We start from the raw sequence: 23,299 nt of genomic DNA, 5'->3' as shown, positions 1-23,299 counted from the left end.
GACAGCACTGGCAGGAATTTTTAGAATGAATAAAACATTCTAAGTGAATCTGATCTGTATAATTTTACAGATTATTAAAGAAATAAGAGCTCTCCACTAAAAGTGGCTCATTTAGTTAAATTGGGAAACAGCCCCCTTTCCCCACTGCTACTTTAAAGACACTGAAATTCTAGAAAAAAAGTTTTTTCAATGTATATCCAAGTTCAAAGCCAAACAAGGAAAATCCCCAAGTGCCAGAAACATACAAGAAACTCAAAGTTAATAGCTGTGTGGAAGCTACAGCCAAAGACTATGAATGAAGGTGTGTGTGTCTGTTCTGAGTCAGGAACAAATTCTAGGCCACACAGAACATGCAATGAGCTGCCTACATAAAGCCTTACAGTAATAAGAGCTATGTGGTTTGTAAAACATAGCTAGGAAAACTATCTGCTGATACTGGGAGTCAGGAAGTTCCTGCCCAGGAGAGAAGAGAAAGAAGTCAGAAAAAGTGGATGCTCAAGTACTGGACCATTGCAATTGAACAAACAAAAGAAAGTACCCCGAACAACTCTGGAATAGAAATAACGTCTGTAACTCGGTGAAAGAGTGTCTACAAAAAGATTATACTCAGGAATGAAATTTTAAAAGCTTTCCCATGTACATCAGAAATAAGACAACACTACAATCAGTCAGTATTATAACAGAGGTTCTAACCAAAGGTAACAAGAAAAGTCATAAATATAAGGACTGGAAAGAGATGGGGAAAAGTCACGTGCAGAGGGTAGAATTGCCTATATAGAAAAGCCAAGATAATCTACAGAAACATCTATAGAACTAACAACAAATTTCAGCAGGGTTGCTGGTTATAAAAACAAAATACTAAAATCAAAAATATTTCTATATGCTCAAAATAGTCAATTAGGAAATGTAACAAGTAACAAAACATAAACTATTTAAGAATAACACTTTAAAAAATATTTTTATCAGCAAGATCTTTATAGAGAAAATTACAAAACGTGAAAGGACATGAAAGTCAATCTGATGAAGATGTGCTAAAACTGGTTTACAGTGATGTCTGCATAAGTTTACTAAACATCGAAATAATTTTAAGATCCATTTGGAAAATCAAGTCCAAGAGTAGCCAAGACAACCCTAAAAGAAAACATGGGTAACTTGTCCTACCACATAGAGACGTATCTCAAAGCTATAATAATTTTGACACTATAGTTTCATCATAAGTACAAACAGACCAGTGAATAAAGTTGTCCGGAAACAGTTCTGATCACAAAGAAGAACTTGATATATGATAGAAGTATCGTTAAAACCAGTGAGGAAGACAAGGCCTATTCAGTCAGAGACATTACACATCTAGTTTTCTAAAAAGAAAATAAAAGTTAGATTATGTCACATGCAAAAAAATTCCAAGTACATTAAGGACTTAGAGTATAAAAAACAAACTATTAAAAGACGATATAAAAGAACATCTTAAACACTCCCATGTTATTGCTTTTTTTTTTTGAGCAAAAGAACACAAATCATAAAGGAAAAGAATGCATACATTTCATCTCAAACAAAAACTTGTATATATGAAAAGATGAAGTAGCAGACTGAGAGAAATGTGTTTATAACACACATAATCTACCAAAGCAGCGAATTCAGAATACATAAAGACCTATAAAATCAATTAAGAAAAAGATAATCCATATGAAAGAAAAACAAAGGATGAAACTGAAAAGAAAATCTAAACGATTAACATAAAACATCTTCTGCCTCATGCACGTACAATGATGCACAAATTAAAACCACAATAAGATATCAAGCATGCAAAGTTTAAAAACAAACAAATGATAGCAATGACGTGCAGAAAAAAAAGTCTTGTACTTTGGAGAGGAATATGGAAACATATTGACGAGGTATAAAGTATGATCCATCCATTTGGCTTCTGTTATTTCTAGAAACTTTTGCACCTGGGCACCAAGGATTTACATATAAGGATGTAACAATCTGTATTAATAAAAATTTGAAATAATCTAAAATATCCATTAATGTCAAATAGATAAATAATACTGGGTAGCTGAATAATATAGAACAGTTACATTCCATGCTATTAAAATAACTTTTGGCATATGCAGTAAGAAAGTACTTATAAAAATTTCAAAAACACGAAGTAATACTACTTTTGTTCATAAACATGTAGTAAAAATATAAAGTACAGCCTAATCAGATGTGCTAAAAACTAATGGCAATGGTTCCTTCTGAGGAGAGATCAGGCTGCTTCTGGAGAAAGAAATGGCACTGAAGCGAGCAACGAAGCAGATTGGACAGTAATTTTAAAAATTCTTAGTATTCTATTTAATTTGAATAAGTTTCAAAACATCAAACAAAAATATAGAGGTCTATTCATTCTGAGCTGGTGGGTATACAAGTATTCACTGTATTATCCACTGTAATTTAACATTTGAAACACATGCTAGATAAAAGTAACTACTACTTCACTTCCAATGAAATCTGGAATGATGACTATAAAGAAATTTCATCCCAGAGTTTCTCAGGAATTAGGAAATGATACTTCATTTTATAGAGAAAACTGGGACCCTATTTTTTTGTTTTCCAAGAAACCCAACCATATGATCAGAATCCAGGATTCCATGTTGATTGTAGGGCAAACAGTAGCTAAACCTGGCTGTAGTCCAAAACAGGCTCCTCTGTCCATGGAATTCTCCAGGCAAGAATACTAGAGTGGGCAGCCATTCCCTTCTCCAGGGGATCTTCCCAAACTAGGGACAGAACCTGGGTCTCCTTCATTGCAGGCAGATTCTTCACCATCTGAGCCACCATGGAAGCCCATTTAATAATAAAGTGTGAATTGTCTGGAATGAGCAGTCAGACTTTGTCGGCAAAGTGATGTCTCTGCTTTTGAATATGCTGTCTAGGTTGGTCATAGCTGTTCTTCCAAGGAGCAATGCTTGCTTCCAAGGAGCAGGCATTAAAAGACATTTCAGGACTAGAGTCATTATCTGCAGTGATTTTGGAACCCCAAAAAATAAAGTCTGTCACTGTTTCCATTGTTTACCCATCTATTTGCCATGAAGTGATAGGACCTGATGCCAAGATCTTAGTTTTCTGAATGTTGAGTTTTAAGCAAGCTTTGTCACTCTCCTCTTTCACTTTCATCAAGAAGCTCTTTAGTTCCTTTTTGCTTTCTGCCATAGGGTGGCGTCATCTGCATATTTGAGGTTATTGATATTTCTCCTGGCAATCTTGATTCACTTGTGCTTCATCCAGCCCAGCATTTCGCATGATGTACTCTGCATATAAGTTAAATAAGCAGGGTGACAATATACAGCCTTGATGCACTCCTTTCCCAATTTGGAACCAGTCTGTGGTTACATGTCCAGTTCTAACTGTTGCTTCTTGACCTTCACACAGATTTCTCAGGAGGCAGGTCAGGTGGTCTGGTATTCCCATCTCTTTCAGAATTTTCCACAGCTTGTTGTGATCTACACAGTCAAAGGCTTTGGCATAATCATTAAAGCAGAAGTAGATGTTTTTCTGGAATTCTCTTGCTTTTTCAATAATCCAACGGATGTTGGCAATCTGATCTCTGGTTCCTCTGCCTTTTCTAAATCCAGCTTGAACATCTAGAAGTTCACAGTTCACATACCGGTGAAGCCTACCTTGGAGAATTTTGAGCATTACTTTACTAGCGTGTGAGATGAGTGCATTTGTGCAGTAGTTTGAGCATTCTTTGGCATTGCCTGTCTTTGAGACTGGAATGAAAACTGACCTTTTCCAGTCGTGTGGCCACTGCTGAGTTTTCCAAATTTGTTGGCATATTGAGTGCAGCACTTTAACAGCATCATCTTTTAGGATATGAAATAACTCATCTGGAATTCCATCACCTCCACTAGCTTTGTTCATGATTACTTTGCCAAGAAAGGCCCATCTAATCAAAGGTATGGTTTTTCCAGTTATCATGTACGGATATGAGAGTTGGGCCATACAGAAAGCTGAGTGCTGAAGAACTGATGCTTTTGAACTGTGAAGTTGGAGAAGACTCTTTGAGAGTCCCTTGGACTGCAAGGAGATCCAACCAGTCCATCCTAAAGGAAATCAACACTGAATATTCATTGGAGGGCCTGATACTGAAGCTGAGCCACCAATACTTTGACCACCTGATGCAAAGAACTGGCTCCATGGAAAAGACCCTGATGCTGGGAAAGATTGAAAGCAGGAGGAGGAGGGGACAACAGAGGATGAGATGGTTAGATGGCATCACCGACTCAATGGACATGAGTTTGAGCAAGCTCTGGAGGTTGGTGATGGACAGGGAAGCCTGGCGTGATGCAGTCTTCACCGTCGCAAAGAGTCAGACACGACTGAGTGACTGAACTGAGCAGTCAGACTAATTGAGTTCATTTCTGTCACAAAGTATATAAAAGACTAAATAAAGAGTGTTGACTACATTTTAATAACTCATTCTATGCAGCTTTTGTCTTTATTCCATTTTCAAAGCTCTCAGCAGAGCACACATACCAATGGCGTTGTTCAGAATATATTCCTCTCGGAATAAATCTTGAAGCATTTTCTGGTTTGTATTTCTAGCTTCTGAGAGTGCTAAAATATGGGAAAAGAAAAAAGGATTACAAATATAAAAAAGTGTTTTCCAGTCAATATAGTCAGATAAATTTAAAATACTGTGATAGAAAGTACCAAGGGGAAAGTCTAGAATGGTTTCTTAAGCTTCTGAAGTCACCCATGCCACAGACGTATTATAGTCAGCCCCAAATCCATAGTCCAATGTCAAAACTTCAAGGCAAAAATTCTTATTTAGAAGAACTTACAAGGTGTTATAAATTATAAGTTATATATTGGTACCAAATGCATATAATTTTGGCTATTTTCTATGGCACCTGAATAAACATTTGCTGGATATATGTTTTCTTTGGCGACATATCTTAACACAAATACATTATACAGGGAATTCCCTGAAGTCCAGTGGTTAGGACTCCACACTTGCACTGCAAGGGGCACAGTCCCTGGTGGTGGAACTAAGATCCCACAAGCTGTGCAGCACGGCCAAAAAAAAAAAAGTAGATTATACGTGTACACACAAAGAAATAAATGCACACATAGAGTTCTATATATTCTAACTAGTTAAATACTTCCTCCATATTCATTTCACAGAACATTTGTTGAGCATCTATGCTGGGAGCCAGCACACGAGATCCTACCCATGACAAGGTCATGAGAGAGAGAAAACCTGACAGGCAAGGCGGATCAGGTTTTCAAGGATTCCGAAAAGGCTAGCTCACGAGATCCCATCCATGACAAGGTCATGGGGAGAAAGCCTGATGGGCAAGGCAGATCAGGTTTTCAGGGATTCTGAAAAGCTGCCCCAAAGCTGCCCCCGGCGCTCACCTTAAAGATGGTATCTGTTCTTCTGATGCTTGCTTTAATAGACTACTCCCTAATTTCTGTAACATAGGCAGAAGGCCTTCCCAGATTTCTTTCCAAGTAAGAATCAATTTAGAACTTTAATCTATAAGTTTTTTGGGTGGTGGTATTTTATGAGATTATTTAGGGTGAAAGGAGTGTTTTAATTTAAGCTCCTTTGCTGGTAGTTTGTCAGCCAAATGCATTTATGCTCTTGGTACTAATATGCATGATTGCTTATAATATCCTAATCATAAAATAGCTTAAAGAACCTGATTATATAAAAGCCCTACTAGACATAGAGCCTTTTTAAGGGGTAAAGGAGTCCTATTAGAAAACATAAGAAAAATTATTCTATAGGTGGTTATTGGGTTGAGATTTGCTTGCTGTGTTTTGCTTGCTGTGTTTTTGCTTTTAATGTGCTAAGGTTGTGTTATAGAAACCATTGTTAATATAGTTAAAGATCTAGAGAAACAAGGACTTAGCCCTAGTGTGGTAACGAGATGGTTGCTAATTGTCAGCCAGGAGTGCTAGGCAGAAGCTGCCTCACAAAAGTCGCAGAGTCTGTGTGGGGTAAACTTCTTAGATAAATGCAACTGACAACTTTTGCAGAAGGATTAATTTTTGTATTAACAAGGATATAATTCTACTCTGTACTATTTCCCTATGAGACTGCTACCTTTCAGTTAAGGTCACCATAGAAACAGAAAATAGGTTTACATTCACCTGACCTGCATAAAATGTCAATAGGCCCCAAGGCCAGAAGATAATGTACAAGACCCTCATAAACAAAGAAGTATGCAGAAAACACCCTGGTTTTGTGAAGGACAAGATGACATAATGTTAAACTATCTTCCCTTTAGAAATGTACTAACTTAGGGTATAAAAGCTATGGTAAAAAATAAAGCATTGCCAGACTCTTCCAGACTCTCTGCACCCCCATCTGGTCATTCTCTCTCTCTCTCTCTCTCTCTCTCTATCTATCTATCTATCTCTCCCTCGCAGACTTGGCCCTATCAAGGCTGGTCTCACGTGTCTTTTATCTCTCGCCGACGCCATTCATCCTGAGGGTATCCCCTGGATCCTGCCGAGGCTGGACCCCGACACATCTACTAGGTACCATGCGCTATTTTCAGTGCTGTTACAAGACAGCTGCCTGGAGTTCAGACTAGTAAAACAGACAATTAAAATATACTCCCTTTGCTATGCCCACTCTAAGGTTGGGATGCGACAGGAATGGAAGCAGAAGAGATATGATTAAAAGAAGGCTTTCCAGAAGAGAGACATCTGAGCCAAATGTGAACAATAGGTAAGGGTTTCCTAGAAAATGATGGCAGTGGGGGGTTGGGGGCTCTGAGTAGACAAAGGAGTACCTACAAAGGCAAACAGGCAAGAAAGAATAAAATCAAGAAATAAGTAAAGAAAAAGAAGTAGTTTTAAAAGACCAAAGGAGAATGATAAAAGGTGAGGCTCGAGAAGTAAATGAGATAGTAATATTCTTATTATATTTTCATGGATATTAATAAATAAGGACGTTAAAATCAAATGGTTTCATTTCTGTTGCAATTTTCTATTATCCAGTGTTCACATCCACTACACTCTCACTATAGTCAATGTCAAAACTGCCATCAAAACTCTCTTCCACATACTACCAAGTACATATGCTTTTCCTGTCTTTAAGTCCTATGAAAATTACCTGCTGCTGCTGCTAAGTCACTTCAGTCGTGTCCGACTCTGTGCGACCCCATAGACGGCAGCCCACCAGGCTCCTCTGTTCCTGGGACCCTCCAGGCAAGAACACTGGGGTGGGTTGCCATTTCCTTCTCCAATGCATGCATGCACGCTAAATCGCTTCAGTCATGTCTGACTCTGTGCGACCCTATGGACAGCAACCCACCAGGCTCTTCTGTCCATAGGATTCTCTAGGCAAGGATACTGGAGTGGGTTGCCATTTTCTTCTCCATGAAAATTACCTACTAAAATATAAACTAAATATATATACATGTTTCTTCTTTTATGGGAAAGAGCTACATAAAAATTGGTGACTATTAGATTTTTAGACAAACTTCAGAACTGATACAGCTTCCTTCAAAATGTTCCAACCAAATAGTGACTTCTTTTCCTGTTTTTTTGTTTTTTTCAAATGACTGGGAACTCCCTGGTGGTTCAGTGATTAGGAGTCAGAGTTCACTGTCATGGCCCAGGTCCAACCCCTGGTCAGGGAACTACCCACAGGCCATGCAGTGCAGCCAAATTAATTACTTACTTAATCATTAAAAGTGAAATTAAAAAGATAAAAATTTTAAAAAAGGTTTGATATTGAGCCTCATTCTGAGGCTTTCACTGATAAAAATCCCTAAAACTCTTACCTATTATCTTTCTTCATTTCTTACCAATTCTAAAAGAAAAGGAGTGCAAATTGTATTGCTGGTGAAATAAATCTCTTTTACCTCAGAAATCCTCTGAAGCTGCCTTCTAATATTATTATAATCAATTATTAACAGTTCCATATAAATTAAATGACATTTTAGTAATATCATTTAAAAATTTTTTTCAGAGAGCTCACTTACTGTCTTGGACTGTTTAAAGAAACTACATTTCTTGGAATTGAAATCTGTTACTTAATACACGTAAATGAGAATAATTCTAGAATATGTAAATATATTTCCAAACAGCAATATAAAGTTGAAACTCATGGGCAAAAATAGAAGGTGCTAAAATCAGCACTTTGCTCATTTGTAAACCAACAGGATCAAAGGCCCAACTCTAGAGCAAAAGTTAATTCTAGGCTGAAAAACAGGGTTTTAAAAATGCTTCAGTCGTAGCAAAACAATAAATTCAAAAACAATCCCGTTAACAAGTCAGTCTAGGACTTCTCTGATGGCTCAGACAGTAAAGAATCTGCTTACCGTGTAGGAGAGACCTGGGTTCTCTCCCTGGGTTAGGAAGATCCCCTGGAGAAAGGAATGGCTACCCACTCCAGTATTCTTGCGTGGAGAATTCTACAGACAGAGGAGCCTGGTGGGCTACAGTCCATAGGATCACAGAGAGTCAGACATGACTGAGCAACTCACACTTTCGCTATGCAAAGGACATCAGTTTGATCTCTGGCCTGGGAAGATCCCACATGCAGTGGGACAACTAAGCCAGTGCGCCGCAACTACTCAGGCGGCGCTCCAGAGCCCAAGAACCACAGTTTCTGAGCCCATGCGCAGCAATTACTGAAGCCCGCATGCCCTAGCGCTCATGCTCTGCAACGAGAAGCCACTGCAAGAAGAAGCCCCAGCACTACAACTGGAGAGCAGCCCCTGCTCATGGCAACTAGAGAAAGCCCACAGCAACAAAGACCCAGCACAGCCAAAACTGAATTTTTTTAAACCAGTCTAAGCAGCTGAAAATTTTAAAGTGAGATTTTAAGATTCAGTTCCTTTAATAGATATTTGAAATTATGTCCTGAATCGAGCTTGTTTCTTTCTATTCCAAATGTAATGGTTTACATAAAATAATAAATTTGGTAAACAGAATAACCCTAACATCATCTTAACACAATACAAAAAAAAAAAAAACACTAAAAAAAAAAAAAAAATCCCAGGAGCCTACAAACTCAACATTTCTTCTCTCTTGTCTTTAATTGTTAAATGTGTACAGATTGACCTAAACAATTAGCAAGATAAGGAAAATTAACCTTTTTGTCTACCTCAACATGTGTATTTAAACATAAAAACATGGATAATATAAATAGGATAAATACTATAATTAAGTGCATCCTTGCTTTGGGATCAAGAACAGTGGGAAAGCACAAAGTCATAGATATATATAAGAGTACGTAATATCTAGAGAATGGCAAGTACTCAACATAGCCAGATTGTCAGGCCTATGAGTGTTTAGGGAGAGGAAGCTGAGTTACAACCAGGAAGCATTTCTGGTAAACTGCCTAAAGAAAGGGCTTCCCAGGTGGCTCAGTGGTAAAGAATCTGCCTTTCAATGCAGGAGATGTGGGTTCAGTCCCTGGGTTGGGAAGATCCCCTGAAGGAGGGAACAGCAATCCAATCCAGTGTTCTTGTCTGGAGAATCCCATGGACAGAGGAGCCTGGTGAGCTACAGCCCACGGAGTCACAAAGAGTCAGACACGACTGAGTGATGGAGCACGCGTGCATGCATCCCTGTGATAAACTGGGCTGCTTAATAAGAGCTATTCAAAAATAAAAAGTGAATTCACAGACCAAAAACTAGACATTTTGTTCAAGATGATTCAGGGGAAATAAAGTATTTAGGTGAAAGGGAGAAACGTTTTTACCTCTGATATCACCTCCAGCACAGAAAGCCTTTTCACCAGCTCCCTTTATGACGATCAGGAAAGTTTCTGGATCTTGTTCCCACTTCTAGTCAAATGTAAAAGATGGTATAAGCATATTATAAACACAAACTCATGACCTGTGGCTGATTCATATTGAGGTTTGACAGAAAACAAAAAATTCTGTAAAGCAATTATCCTTCAATAAAAAAAAAATTTTTTAAATGAATGATATATATCCATATACACATAAACACATGTGTATATATAGACATATATGAATATATACAAAGCATAAGCTTTATAAAGCATATCCAGAAGAACGGATTCTAACTTCATTTTTTTTTCTGATATAAATTAAAGGCTATTCCAAAGTTGCTAAATGAGTACATTTTGTGATCCATATTTGATAATGACAATTTTGATACCAAGGTGAAAAAAATATGGGCCTAATAATATTATGTTACATAAGCTTATAAATCTGATAAACAAATCAGCCCAGAGATTGCAGATAAACAGCAGTAATCTTTCTACTGTGGTGATAAAGGCTCTGTCCTGCTGACAAATTTGTAAATAACAGAGTGGAAACACTTCTCCTGATCAAATCTGGAAGTGTTCTGGGGTTGGTAAGGACAGCTAATAAATAAGCAGGATGAAAGAATCAAGACCCAGTGGATACTGAAAAGGCTAGAACAATGGACTAAATAAAAAATTAGTTTACCAGAGTCAGAAGAATTAACCGGGGTTCCGTGAATTCTACACTAGAGAATGAAAATATACAAGATAAAGAAGAGATGTACCTGGGAAGAGGTGGTTGTCCAACAGGTTAACGCAATACTGGATCACATGAATAGAAATATGGTATTCTAACATGGAAGTTTCTACTTTTCTTCCACTTTAACCTGGAACACCTAATTTATTCCTCTATATCACAGTTAAGTACATATTATAAGGTGGCCCAAACAGATAAAGAAGAATGGAAGAGACTGAAGAATTAATGAACTGGTGAGTGGGGGAGAACTCATCTTTAACTCCTATGTGGCCAAGTGTATCAGGTATACGATTTCACTTCATCTTTACAATAATTCTATGAATTACCATCCCTGTTTCACAGCTGAGGAAAATGGAACACAGAGAGAATAATATTCCCAATCTATACAGTTAATAAATAGAAATACAAAATTTCAAACCCAGGTAGTGTGACTAAGTCATGTTTTTACACTACACCATGCAGCTTTCTTAGAATAGGAAAGCTTAAGGCCTTCTCCAAGAAAAGGCTGGACAAGCACTTCAAAAACTGTCATCTTCCCACCAAAAAAGCTGTCATGTAGAAGCAGACTCTATGTGTATACTCATGACCCAAGAGGCAGAACCAATATTACTGGTCAAAAGGTTGGAAAAATGAAGAGCGGCAGAATGTAAGAAGAAACTTGTGTGTGCTTGGTCACTCAGTCGTGTCTCTTTGCGACCCCATGGAGTGTAGCCCACCAGGCTCCTCTGTCCATGGGGATGCTCCCGGCAAGAATACTGGAGTGGGTTGCCATGCCCTCCTCCAGGGGATCTTCCCAGCCCAGGGATCGAACCCAGGTCTTCCGCATTGCAGGCAGATTCTTTACTGTCTGAGCCACCAGAACTTGGAGCCATGTAAGTGGAAGAGAATGCCTTATGCAGCAATGAGCTCTCGTCACTAGGGATGTGCCAGAACAATCACTAAGGAAAGAACTGAGGGCTCCAAAAACAATGGGGCTTGGGCACTGCGCCCATACACCAAGTGACTCTGTGCGAGGAAACACTAGGAAAGTTCTATAAAGACACACTTTTAAAACGATCCATACGACTGCTTGAAGAAAACGACAAACCTTTAGCTGCGCGTAAATCTGCTGAATCATATTAAGAGTCAGTGTATTCAGAAACCTTGGTCTGTTTAGTGTTATCACTCCTGCACAACCTTTTCTTTCCAACAGGACTTCTGCTGCTGCATCTGTGTGATTAGACATTTTCTGTGTAAAGAAAAGAATAACTTTAGGATAAAATTCATTAAGCTTTTGTCACGCGTCAACATCAAAACACACATTAAATGAAAATCTTTCACACAACGTTAAGAGCAGCTAATCAAACGGACAACTTGGTACATCTGACAAAGTGTCCTAAAATTATTTACACAGTGTAGATAAACAATTCCAAAGCAAACAACATATACCTCTTAAATCTCTTAATTGTTATTTGAGTAAACTTAGTGAATTGATTAGAACCCAATCCTACAATTTCTTAGACTATGAAATACTCTTAACCCTTTATTACTGTATACCAAGCAATATGTTAGGTACTTGGAAATCAAAGATGAATATAGAGGGCAAGTAATTCTGACTATAGTAGCTAACAACAACTTGGATAAAAGAAAAAACAATGATATTTGAGCTGGACCTTGATGTACCCTAAGAAAAAAAGAAGTGAAAATCCTGGAGAGTAGCACATGCTAAAACATGAACAATGATTATCTGGAAATATTAAGTTGTTAAACAGGGGTGGAATAAAGGCTGACTGAAAAAATGACAGGAAAGTAGGCAGAAAAAGTGCTTTAAGGCCAGATAATAAAATGAGATTACAAGATCATATACAGAAGTAGTAAAAAACATGCCTATACAGAAGGTCGCAGGGCCTCACCCAGGCTTCCCAGGCAGTTCAGTGGTAAAGAATCCATCTGCCAACACAGGAGACTTGGGTTCGATCCCTGGATTGGGACGATCCCCTGGAGGAGGAAATGGCAACCCAATCCAGTATTCTTGCCTGGGAAATCCCACGGACAGAGGAGCCTGGTGGGCTATATATAGTCCATGGGGTCATAAAGAGTCAGGCACTTCCGAGCAACTAAACAACAAGAAGGGCCTCACACACCACGCTGAGTGAGGCAAGTGCCACATCTTGGGGTGGTGCATTTTGCTCCCCTTCAATACTCACTGGTTCTGCTTCCTTGATTAAACCCTTACTCAGACAAAAACACAGATGACAGACCAAAAGAGCTGCAGTTTTCAGATACCTACATCATTCTAAATTTTAAAGTAATACAGATAAAAGTTTTTCTATTATACAACATGCTACATACAAGTATCAATAAATTTTCATCTCTCCACACTAAATTTCTTTTTTACTTTAACCAAGTCAGACTTGTCAGTCCAAAAAAAAAAGTTTCACTGAACAACAACATAAATTACCACCTAATATCAGAGACAATCTTAAGACTACTATTTGGTTTTAGCTCAGAGATGCTGAGACTGAAAAGATGCACTTTCTGACCTTCTAACAAGAAAAAAGGGGGAAGAGACTGCAAATTAATGGCTTTTGATGAACTCAATCAGATACAGGAGGTCAGAGGGCAAACAGTCCCATAATAAAGTCTGGAGACAGAGGTGTCTTCAGGGAGGTGTGCTGCTGCCAAGTCTCTCCAGTCGTGGCCAACTCTGTGCGACCCCATAGACAACAGCCCACCATGCTCCGCTGTTCCTGGGATTCTCCGGGCAAGAACACTGGAGTGGGTTGCCATTTCTTTCTCCAGTGCATGAAAGTGAAAAGTGAAAGTGAAGTGGCTCAGTCGTGTCCGACTCTTCGCGACCCCATGGACTGCAGCCTACCAGGCTCCTCCGTCCATGGGAGTTTCCAGGCAATAGTACTGGAGTGGGGTGCCATTGCCTTCTCCGTCAGGGAGGTGTAGGACCAGTATATTTGCTTACCTCAGGCAGAAGCCCTAAGGAAGATTAACTAGAATGTTTAATGACTTGCTAGAGGTCAAGTCACTGACTCAATGGACATGAGTTTGAGCAAGCTCCAGGAGCTGGTGATGGACAGGGAACCCTGCATGCTGCAGTCCACGGGGTTGCACAGAGTTGGATACAACTGAGCAACTGAGCTGAACTGAGAGGTCAAGTGTGGGCAAACTGATAGTATGAAGTTCCTGGGGAGATGGCAGGGGGGAGTGGTCACATTCATGGGGGAGCTCCTACTCTTGCTGGCTCTTCCTCCTGAAAACCAATCAGGTTCTCCCAGGGAAGACTGGAGAAAGCTGCCCTGTGTGGGGGTGGCTGGGGGAGGGAAACATCAGGCACAGCAAAATCCCCTCCCTCATCTTCCAAACAGAGCAAAAGTCTAACTCTGCAGGGGAGAGAGGAAGGCTTCAAAACCAGGTTCTAGGGGAGTGCTTCCACAGTGGGGAAATAGGATAGAGGTTTACAAAATAACCTTAATCCCAAGGGAGAAATGTTGCAAAACCACAGCCTACTGATCTTAGTGTTTACCACCCAGAGTTGGAGAAAATGAACAGGAGTCAAAGGAAAAGTAGGGGAAAGGCAACCCATTCCCAGAGAAGGGACAGGAGCACTTATAAGGACCATACCCTTGGTGTGTGACTCAGTGCCTTCCAAACATTAAGGATTAATGGGCTACAACATTAAAAGCGCAATGCACAAAAGAATATACTGATAAAAAGATACTTCACAAAGTACTGGAGTTTCAGCTTCAGCATCAGTCCTTCCAATGAATATTCAGGACTGATTTCCTTTAAGATGGACTGGCTGGACCTCCTTGCTGTCCAAGGGACTCTAAAGAGTCTTCTCCAACTTCACTGTTCAAAAGCATCAATTCTTTGGCACTCAGCTTTCTTTATAGTCCAACTCTCACATCCATACATGACTTCTGGAAAAACCATAGCTTTGACTAGACGGACCTTTGTCGGCAAAGTAATGTCTCTGCTTTTTAATATGCTATCTAGGTTGGTCAAAGCTTTTCTTCCAAGGAGCGAGTGTCTTTTAATTTCATGGATGCAGTCATTATCTGCACTGATTTTGGAGCCCAGAAAAACAGTCTGTCCCTGTTTCCACTGTTTCCCCATCTATTTGCCATGAAGTGATGGGACCAGATGCCATGGTCTTAGTTTTTTGAATGTTGAGTTTTAAGCCAGCTTTTTCACTCTCCTCTTTCACTTTCATCAAGAGGCTCTTTAGTTCCTCTTCACTTTCTGCCATAAGGGTGGTGTCATCTACATATCTGAGATTGTCGATATTTCTCCTAGCAATCTTGATTCCAGCTTGTGCTTCATCCAGCCCAGAATTTTGCATGATTTACTCTGTATATAAGCTAAATAAGCAGGGTGACAATATACAGTCTTGATGTACTCCTTTCCCAATTTGGAACCAGTCTGTTGTTCCATGTCCAGTTCTAACTGTTGCTTCCTGACCTGCATACAGGTTTCTCAGGAGGCAGGTCAGGTGGTCTGGTATTCCCATCTCTTTCAGAATTTTCCACAGTTTGTTGTGATCCACACAGTCAAAGGCTTCGGCATAGTCAATAAAGCAAAGGAGATGTTTTTCTGGAATTCTCTTGCATTTTCGACGACCCAGCAGATGTTGGCAATTTTACTGCTGGTTCCTCTGCCTTTTCTAAATCCAGCTTGAATATCCGGAAGTTCATGGTTAACATACTGTTGAAGACTACCTTGGAGAATTTTGAGTATTACTTTACTAGCATGTGAAATGAGTACAAGTGTGTGGTGGTCTGAACATTCTGTGCCATTGCCTTTCTTTGGGATTGGAATAAAAACTGACCTTTTCCAGTCCTGTGGCCCCTGCTGGGTTTTCCAAATTTGCTGGAATATTGAGTGCAGCACTTTCACAGCATCATCTTTTAGGATTTGAAAGCGCTAACTGGAATTCCATACCTCCACGAGCTTTGTTTGTAGTGATGCTTCCTAAGGCCCACTTGACTTCGCATTCCAGGATGTCTGGCTCTAGTTGAGTGATCACACCATCATGGTTGTCTGAGTCATTAAGATCTTTTTTGTATAGTTCTTCTGTGTATTCTTGCCACCTCTTTTTAATATCTTCTGCTTCTATTAGGTCCATACCATTCCTGGGAAAGACTAGAGATCTCTTCAAGAAAATTAGAGATACCAAGGGAACATTTCTTGCAAAGTTGGTTAGGGAACTAGATACTAAATGCTGCAACTAAGAGTTCACAAGCTGCAACTAAAAATCTGGCATGCCACAATGAAGATCAAAGATCCTGTGTACCACAACTAAGACCCCATGCAGCCAAATAAAAATGGAATAAATATTTTTTTTTAAAAAAATCAGTGGGAGAGATGAGATGATCTCACCCACAGAAGAATTTAAATAATTTATGGAAATCCCTCTTCCAGAAGGTAAAGTGTAGTCCCCCTCACCCTCAACTTACTGACATGCTTCCAAAACACAGAGTAGAAAAGGGGAAAAAATGGTAACTTCAGAGAGCAGTGAAAGTCGCTCAGTTGTGTCCGACTCTTTGTGATCCCATGGACTATACAGTCCATGGAATTCTCCAGGCTAGAACACTGGAGGGGGTAGCCCTTCCCTTCTCCAGAGGATCTTCCCAACCCAGGGATCGAACCCAGGTCTTCCACATTGCAGGCCGATTCTCAACCAGCTGAGCCACCAAGGAAGCCCAAGAATACTGGAATGGGTAGCCTATCCCTTCTCCAGCGGATCTTCCTGACTCAGGAATCGAAACGGGGTCTCCGGCATTGCAGGTGGATTCTTTACCAGCTGCTGCTGCTGCTGCTGACAAATACCACCTTAACTACATGATAACTGTCATGAGGATGTCCTGTACTCCGAGGCATATGTCAAAACCCTCACATAGTCCCTGACATGTGATGAGAAGGGGGCTTTCCTTTGTAATATTCTTTCCAAAAACTTTTAACTGCAGTCTAGTTATTAAAAAACAAACAGAAACAACAGATGCAAGCCGAGACTAGAGACTATTCTACAGGCGACCTGACAGTGCTCCTCCTAGCTGCCATGGTCATGAAAAATAAGGGAAGACTGATAAAGTGCACAAAGTGGAAGACTGAGAAAACACAACAAAGAAAAGCCAGGTGATATCCTGGACTGGATTCTGGAAAAGAAAATTAAGGGAAAAACTGAAGTCCAAAATTAATACTAATACTAATGTTGCAATGTTCTTAATTTTGACAAGTGTAATATGGTAACCGTATTCCTTTGCTAGGGCTGTTGTAATAAAGCCCCACAGACTAAGTCTAGGCTTAAACAGAAATTTATTGTGTGGAGACTGGAAGGCTGAGATCAAGGTGTCAGCAGGACCAAACCTCCTCTGAAGTCACTAGGCAAGGACCTGTTCTAGGCCTCTCTCCCAGCTTCTGATAATTCCCCGGCTTGTCACAGCATAACTCCAATATTCACACGGCACTCTCCTGTGTGTATCTCCAACTTTTCCCTTTCTATAAGGACAAGCGGAGGACAGAGGAGCCTGGCGTGCGGCAGTCCACGGGGTCGCAGAGTCGGACATGACTTAGCGACGGAACAAGTGATACTGCATTACTCCAGTAATTCCTCCTCCGGCATGACCTCATTTTAACTAACTGCATCTGCAGTGACCTGACGGGCTGTTGGGAGAAGCCACCCACCACAGGTTCTGAGGTTTCCCTGCACGTTACTGCTGTATATGTCATATATACAAGGGCCTGACTGCTCTGCTCCTGGGTCATTTTTCAGATTTGTATTTGCTGTGAGAAACTTTGAAGAAAAGGTAAAGTGTCCCTCTGGGACAGACAGTAGCTTGCTTACAGCATGCTACAGACTGGCAGGTTCCCCCCAAATTCAGTAGCACTGTCTTGTAATGCAACTCACTGCATATGAACTCATTCATTTGGGCCTTTTCCCACCCGTGGGGCTTGGGGAGCAAGGGGAACCATAACTAACCTGAAGCTCAATGCTGCTTGTTTGGTCACTAATAATGATGTTCTCCATCTCTAACTCAAGAGTTTCATATCTTTTCCCAGCATCCATGGAACGTGAACAGGCTAACTACTAGTTACCAGACTATAACCTATCCCAAACTCTGTTATCTAGCCAGCTTCACTTGCCCCAGCCCGATCATAGACTCCTCCTTCCCTTCAAAAGTAACTGCCTTGGTTTTTATGACAAATACAAAATATACATCCATAAACGTCATCTGTTCATTTTTTAAAAGTGGGTGTATCTTTTGAGTCTTAAAATCTCAGGTTCAGCCTCCATTCCTTTGTTTTCTCTACAGTTTGTTGCGGGGGAGGGAGAAGAGCATTTAACCTATAATATTTCTTAGTATGCATTTTGCCAATTGCACACTCATGCTACCCACTTATTTTTAACAGCTGTTCATTCTTGATATTGATTTAGTCAGTCCCCTACTGACCAGCACTGTGTCTAATTTTTTACTGTTGCTATTACAGTGATGTAGGAATATCGTTAAGCATGGACTTTCCAGCACTTAGGTGAAGTATTTCTGCAGGACATTTACACAGGGTCAAACTTCAAAGAATATTACAAAATCTTCTGTTAAAAGCCACTAGAATGATAAAATTAACAAAGAATCCTTTTTCCTTTCTGAAAAGTTCATGGCCTTCTTAAAACCTGAAAACAACTATTGGTGCATTAATCAAAAACATTCATGCAAAAGGGAGGAAGGGGAAAAGATGAAGTCCTCAGTATTAGTGTCTTTTATGTATATGTTAATTCTGCAGAAAAAAAGCTCTTTTCCAAAAATATCATTAACTTTTAGCTAAAACCTAGAAAAGGTTTCCTATGAAGAGAAATTTCTCATACTAGGAAAGATTACAGAGAACGAGAGTCAGAAATGGAATTCACATACAACCCAGATCTCGGGGTGGGGAATTTCATTTCTGACTCTCGTTCTCTGTAATCAAGTCTTTCCACATTTGACTCCGGGTAAATTCTCTAGACCCACAGCACTCCTTACCAAGGGTACAGAGAGAGCCCTGAGTGTGATCTCCACTCTCCTATCTCACAGTTCTTTGCACAGGAATGAATCTATTGTGTAACAGAAAGAAAACAGATTTTGGAGTCAGATGACCTCAAACATTAGTTTCGCCACTCACGACTATACACCCTCAGATAAGTTCATCTCAGAACCTCAATTTCTGCGTTTGTAATAGAAATCACCTTAAGATAGAGAACAAAATCATCCTTTAGTGTTACTAAAGTGTTCCGTAAACTGTCACCACTTCCCATCTCTACTCTCTCGAAACCCTAACCAAGCTTCAAGGCTCAGATCAAAATAAATGTTTTTTTTACAATACATTATTAGTACATATTTATACCTCTTTCATTAGATTATTCATTTCTGAAGTCAGGAATTGTCTTTTTCATAATAACGTTCTTAACTGCTTACAAAGCAAACATTTAATGTATATCTTTTCAAGAGGCATAGATTATAAATTGGTTGATACTGATTCTAGATCATTTGGACATACAGAATACAAAAATGATTGCTGTCATGAAAGTGATATATGCAGTATCAATTCATGCAGTCCAACCAGCATGACTTCATACTGAAAAGAACTACTTTCTGAAGGAAAAAATTTTTTCCATGTCCAGGTCAAACTCATGTGGAAAAAAAATGAGCTTCTGCATTTTAAATTAAATCCTGTATATGAGTTTTAAATATAACATTATGAACACTCATTCAGCCTATGAACATAAATAAGACCTCATTAATAGGTCCCACTGGCTTGCATTAGCTTGACAAACCCCATCTGCAGAGATGCAGAACCTTGACCTTCTTTCCAGGCTCAGTTCAGTCGCTCAGTCGTGTCTGACTCTTTGCGACCCCATGGACTGTAGCATGCCAGACTTCCCTGTCCATCGGCAACTCCTGGGGCTTGCTCAAACTCAGGTCCATTGAGCCGGTAATGCCATCCAATCATCTCATCCTCTGTCATCCCCTTCTCCTCCTGCTTTCAATCTTTCCCAGCATCAGGGTCTTTTCAAATGAGTTAATTCGTCGCATCAGGTGGCCAAAGTATTGGAGTTTCAGCATCAGTCCTTCCAATGAACATTCAGGACTGATTTCCTTTAGGATTGACTGGTTTGATCTTGCAGTCCAAGGGACTCTCAAGAGTCTCCTCCAACACCACAGTTCAAAAGAATCAATTCTTCAGTGCTGAGCTTTCTTTATGGTCCAACTCTCACACCCATACATGACTACTGGAAAAACCAAAGCTTTGACTAGAAGGACCTCTGTCAGCAAAGTAATGTCTCTGCTTTGCTGTCTATGTTGGTCATCGCTTTCCTTTCAAGGAGCAAGCGTCTTTTAATTTCATGGCTGCAGTCACCATCTGCAGTGATTCTGAAGCCTAAGAAAATAAAATCTGTGACTATTTCCATTGTTTCCCCATCTATTTGCCAGGAAGTGATGGGACCGGATGCCATGGTCTTTGTTTTTTGAGTGTTGAGTTTTAAGCCAGATTTTTCACTCTCCTCTTTCACTTTCATCAAGAGGCTCTTTAGTTCTTCTTCACTTTCTGCCGGTAAGTGTGGTGTCATCATAATCTGAGGTTATTAACATTTCTTCTGGCAATCTTGATTCCAGTTTGTGCTTCATCCAGCCCAGCATTTCGCATGATGTACTCTGCATGTAAGTTAAATAAGCAGGGTGACAATATACAGCCTTGATGTACTCCTTTCCCAATTTGGAACCAGTCTGTTGTTCCATGTCCAGTTCTAACTGTTGCTTCTTGAACTGCGTACAGATTTCTCAGGAGGGAGGTAAGGTCTATATAATATTTCTGAAGGGTCAAAAGGAATGTCACACTATTAACACGAGTCAGTTCTATCCATTTCTCATAACTCTGCCTAAAGTTCTGCCATCAGTGACATATTTCCATCATTCCACTACGAAGTCAAAAGGGCGCTCAGCCCTGAGGTCATGAGAAGGGTCACAGAAGGACTTCCTGGGATACAGTTTCCCTATTTCTGTGTGCGTATGTGCTCAGTCACGTGAACTGTGCGACTCCACGGGCAACAGCCTACGAGACTCCTCTGTCCACGTGATTTTCCAGGCAAGAATGCTGGAGTGGCTGCCATTCCCTTCTCCAGGGGATCTTCCCGACCCAGGGATCAAACTCATGTCTCCTGCACTGGCAGGCAAATTCTTTACCACTGTGCCACCTGGGAAGCTCCTCTTTCCCCAGATCTGAGGACATGTAAAAACCATCACTGGTACCTAGAACCATTCAGCCCTCAGGCCTTGATGAGAGTCCAGTTTACATTCCTTTGCTCAAAGTGATTTATACCCCAGGTCACACAATCCCAAGACATTTGGATTGCCACGTCTTTCTATTCCACTTGTGGTGGTGGTTTAGTCACTAAGTCGTGTCTGACTCTTGCATCCCCCTGGACTGTAGCCCACCAGGCTCCTCTGTCCATGGAATTCTCCAGGCAAGAATACAGGAAGTGGGTATTCCACTTGTGTGCGTATCTAAATAAGAATCTAAATATGAAAAATAACATTGTCCTAAATTGTTTTTCCAGGGAACTCCTCAGCCTCTGTGTAAGTCAGCTGACTTAAATAAGCAAGGGTGAGACTTTCCAGTTTTCACATGCCCATCTCCACTTAGGCTGGATGGAGAAACACGCTGCAGTGGTGACTCTGTACCCAGTCTGCCACAGGCTATAAAGTGCAGTAGGCAGTCCATGGAGCCAGATAGCCTGGATTCAAATCCCATCTCCTACTTATGAGGTGTGGATACTGGGGCACACTACTTAGCCTCTCTGTCCCTCTGATTCTGATCCAATAAACAGAGATAAGACCACAGTCTGTTTATCAAAACTCCTTGGGTCCAGATGCATTTCAAAATTTAGAAAATTTTCTAGACTTTGGAAAAGTAAAAGTACATATCACTTAGAGTCTGGGTCAGTACACTGTAACCAAATGCTTTACTACTTCTGCGCCAAACCAAATGAATATTTACACTAGTTAGGATAAAGACAAAGAGTTCCAGAAGTATGTTCCAGTCGGATTTTGCCACTGTGGGGAAACGAACACGATGGCACCAGTCCGGCTCTCTCACGCCCTGCTCACACACCCTCTCGTCCGTGTCCTGCAAACAATGACTGTGTGCCTGTGTAACGGCTGAGATCACTTCCAACACTGTGCATGCACCTCACAAGGTACTCGCTTGGTTGCAGGCTAGCGTGTGCGGTAACCTGTATGAGCTTCACCATGAAAGCCCTGGCTGCCGCTGCACCGGGGCTACGATGCAGCAACGTCATGATTATGTTATGTGAGTCTGCTACGGTTACATCATGGTTATGCTGTGGCTGCTACAGTGGCTGCATCAGCCAGGAGAGAGGCTGTGTGATGGCCGCCGTGCTGGCCAGGAGAGAATAAGCTTGTCTGCAGTTCCCACAGCTCCTCGAGTCTCCCTCCAGCCTCTCAGCTCATGCCTTGCCTAGCCTGGGTTCAGCGGACAGTGGGGACAGTGTGAACAGCAAGACAACTGGTGTCAGGAACAGGATGAAGAGCAATACAACTGGTGTAATTGGCAGGATACCCAGCAGGAAGAGGGGTCTGAGGCTCCACAGAAGAGGCAGCAGGATACTCAGAAGGGAGAAGAACCTGAGGCTCCACTGGATGGAGGAAGCCAGTGGCCACCCCACAGCACGTGGTACTGTGTGGCTGCGATCCTCCTGGCGTGGGCTCTGGTGGAAGACTGCGAAGTGGTGGACGTTCACTGGATAGCACTGAAAAGGTGTAACAGGCGGTGAGTTCCCGTCTGCTGGATAAGGTGGCACGGACCGCCACTGGCACCGAACGGCGGATCTCCCCGGCTGCCTTGAAGGCAAATACGGATGGTGCTCTCCGTGATGCCACACTGGAGTGCAATGTGCAGAGATGCTTGGACGAACTGGAGTAGCATGTACTGGTGTCGGAGCAAGAACCCCGTGGCCCTGGGGAACCCAGCATCTCTGACAGTGAGGCGGTAAGTGACAGTGATGATGAAGGCCATGAGACTGCGGGTCCCCGCTCGGCAGCGAGGCCCGCTGTGCAGCAGAAGATGAACATGAGCAGCCTGTGACCTAGGGGCGGGGGGACATCCTCAAGCGGGCCCCAACGTGACTGAGTTAATGAGGTGTCCACCATGTACTCAGGTGAAGTTGGTTGACTTGGGTACGCAGTTTCAGCAAATGCACAGGGAACCCTTGGCAGTATGGCTTTTGCAACTCTGGGATACCAGGGTAGATGGCATCTTGTGTTCTGGGCACAAGGTAGAAAGACTGGCATCTATAACCATTCACCCCTCGTTGAGACAAAGGTTACAGAATGCTAGGTGACTCATGCAGAGTGCACCTAACAAAACACACACCCTGATGGAATGGGATTAATGTGCCATCTGTACCCTGTGGTCGAACATGGGCGAGGTCCCGGACACTCTAAGAGGCATACCGATCCCGAGTCGACCCAAGTGGCGAGAGAACTGGGCATGCAGCAGTAGATATCTAACCCAAATGCCGAGGCCTAGATGATGAGCATTTTACTGGCGGCATTCGAGATGCCATTTTGAACAATGCCCCATCTACCACTTTGGATCCCGGTCTGCTATTCTTGTGCCCTATGTGGGCCGTCCCATCTGTGCGGTGACCTCGATGGTGGCTAGCTTGGGAGAAATAGGGATGGCCCCAGGCACGGGGGATCAGAAGTGTGAAGACCCTGAAGGGGGCTCAAGCTAGTAACAGCCCCACCCAGGTGATAAGAATGCAAATGTGG

General features: G+C 41.3%; 1 protein-coding gene across 11 annotated transcripts in view; it reads right to left on the bottom strand.

The window, feature by feature from the left end:
* The window catches only part of HIBCH (3-hydroxyisobutyryl-CoA hydrolase), a 107,460-nt gene that overhangs the window by 70,809 nt on the left and 13,352 nt on the right, over positions 1-23,299 (bottom strand). For all 11 annotated transcript variants that reach the window (XM_061135611.1, XM_061135617.1, XM_061135621.1 and 8 more), the window contains 3 exons: positions 11,569-11,709; positions 9,713-9,797; positions 4,516-4,596 (listed from right to left, as the gene is read on the bottom strand). In XM_061135611.1, the coding sequence (XP_060991594.1) occupies positions 4,516-4,596; positions 9,713-9,797; positions 11,569-11,709 (307 nt within the window). The remainder of the gene's footprint in view (positions 1-4,515; positions 4,597-9,712; positions 9,798-11,568; positions 11,710-23,299) is intronic.

This window comes from Dama dama, chromosome 33, assembly GCF_033118175.1.
Source record: "Dama dama isolate Ldn47 chromosome 33, ASM3311817v1, whole genome shotgun sequence".
Taxonomy (NCBI): domain Eukaryota; kingdom Metazoa; phylum Chordata; class Mammalia; order Artiodactyla; family Cervidae; genus Dama; species Dama dama.
Note: the sequence above shows the minus strand (reverse complement) of the source record. Positions and strands in the feature narration are given on the sequence as shown.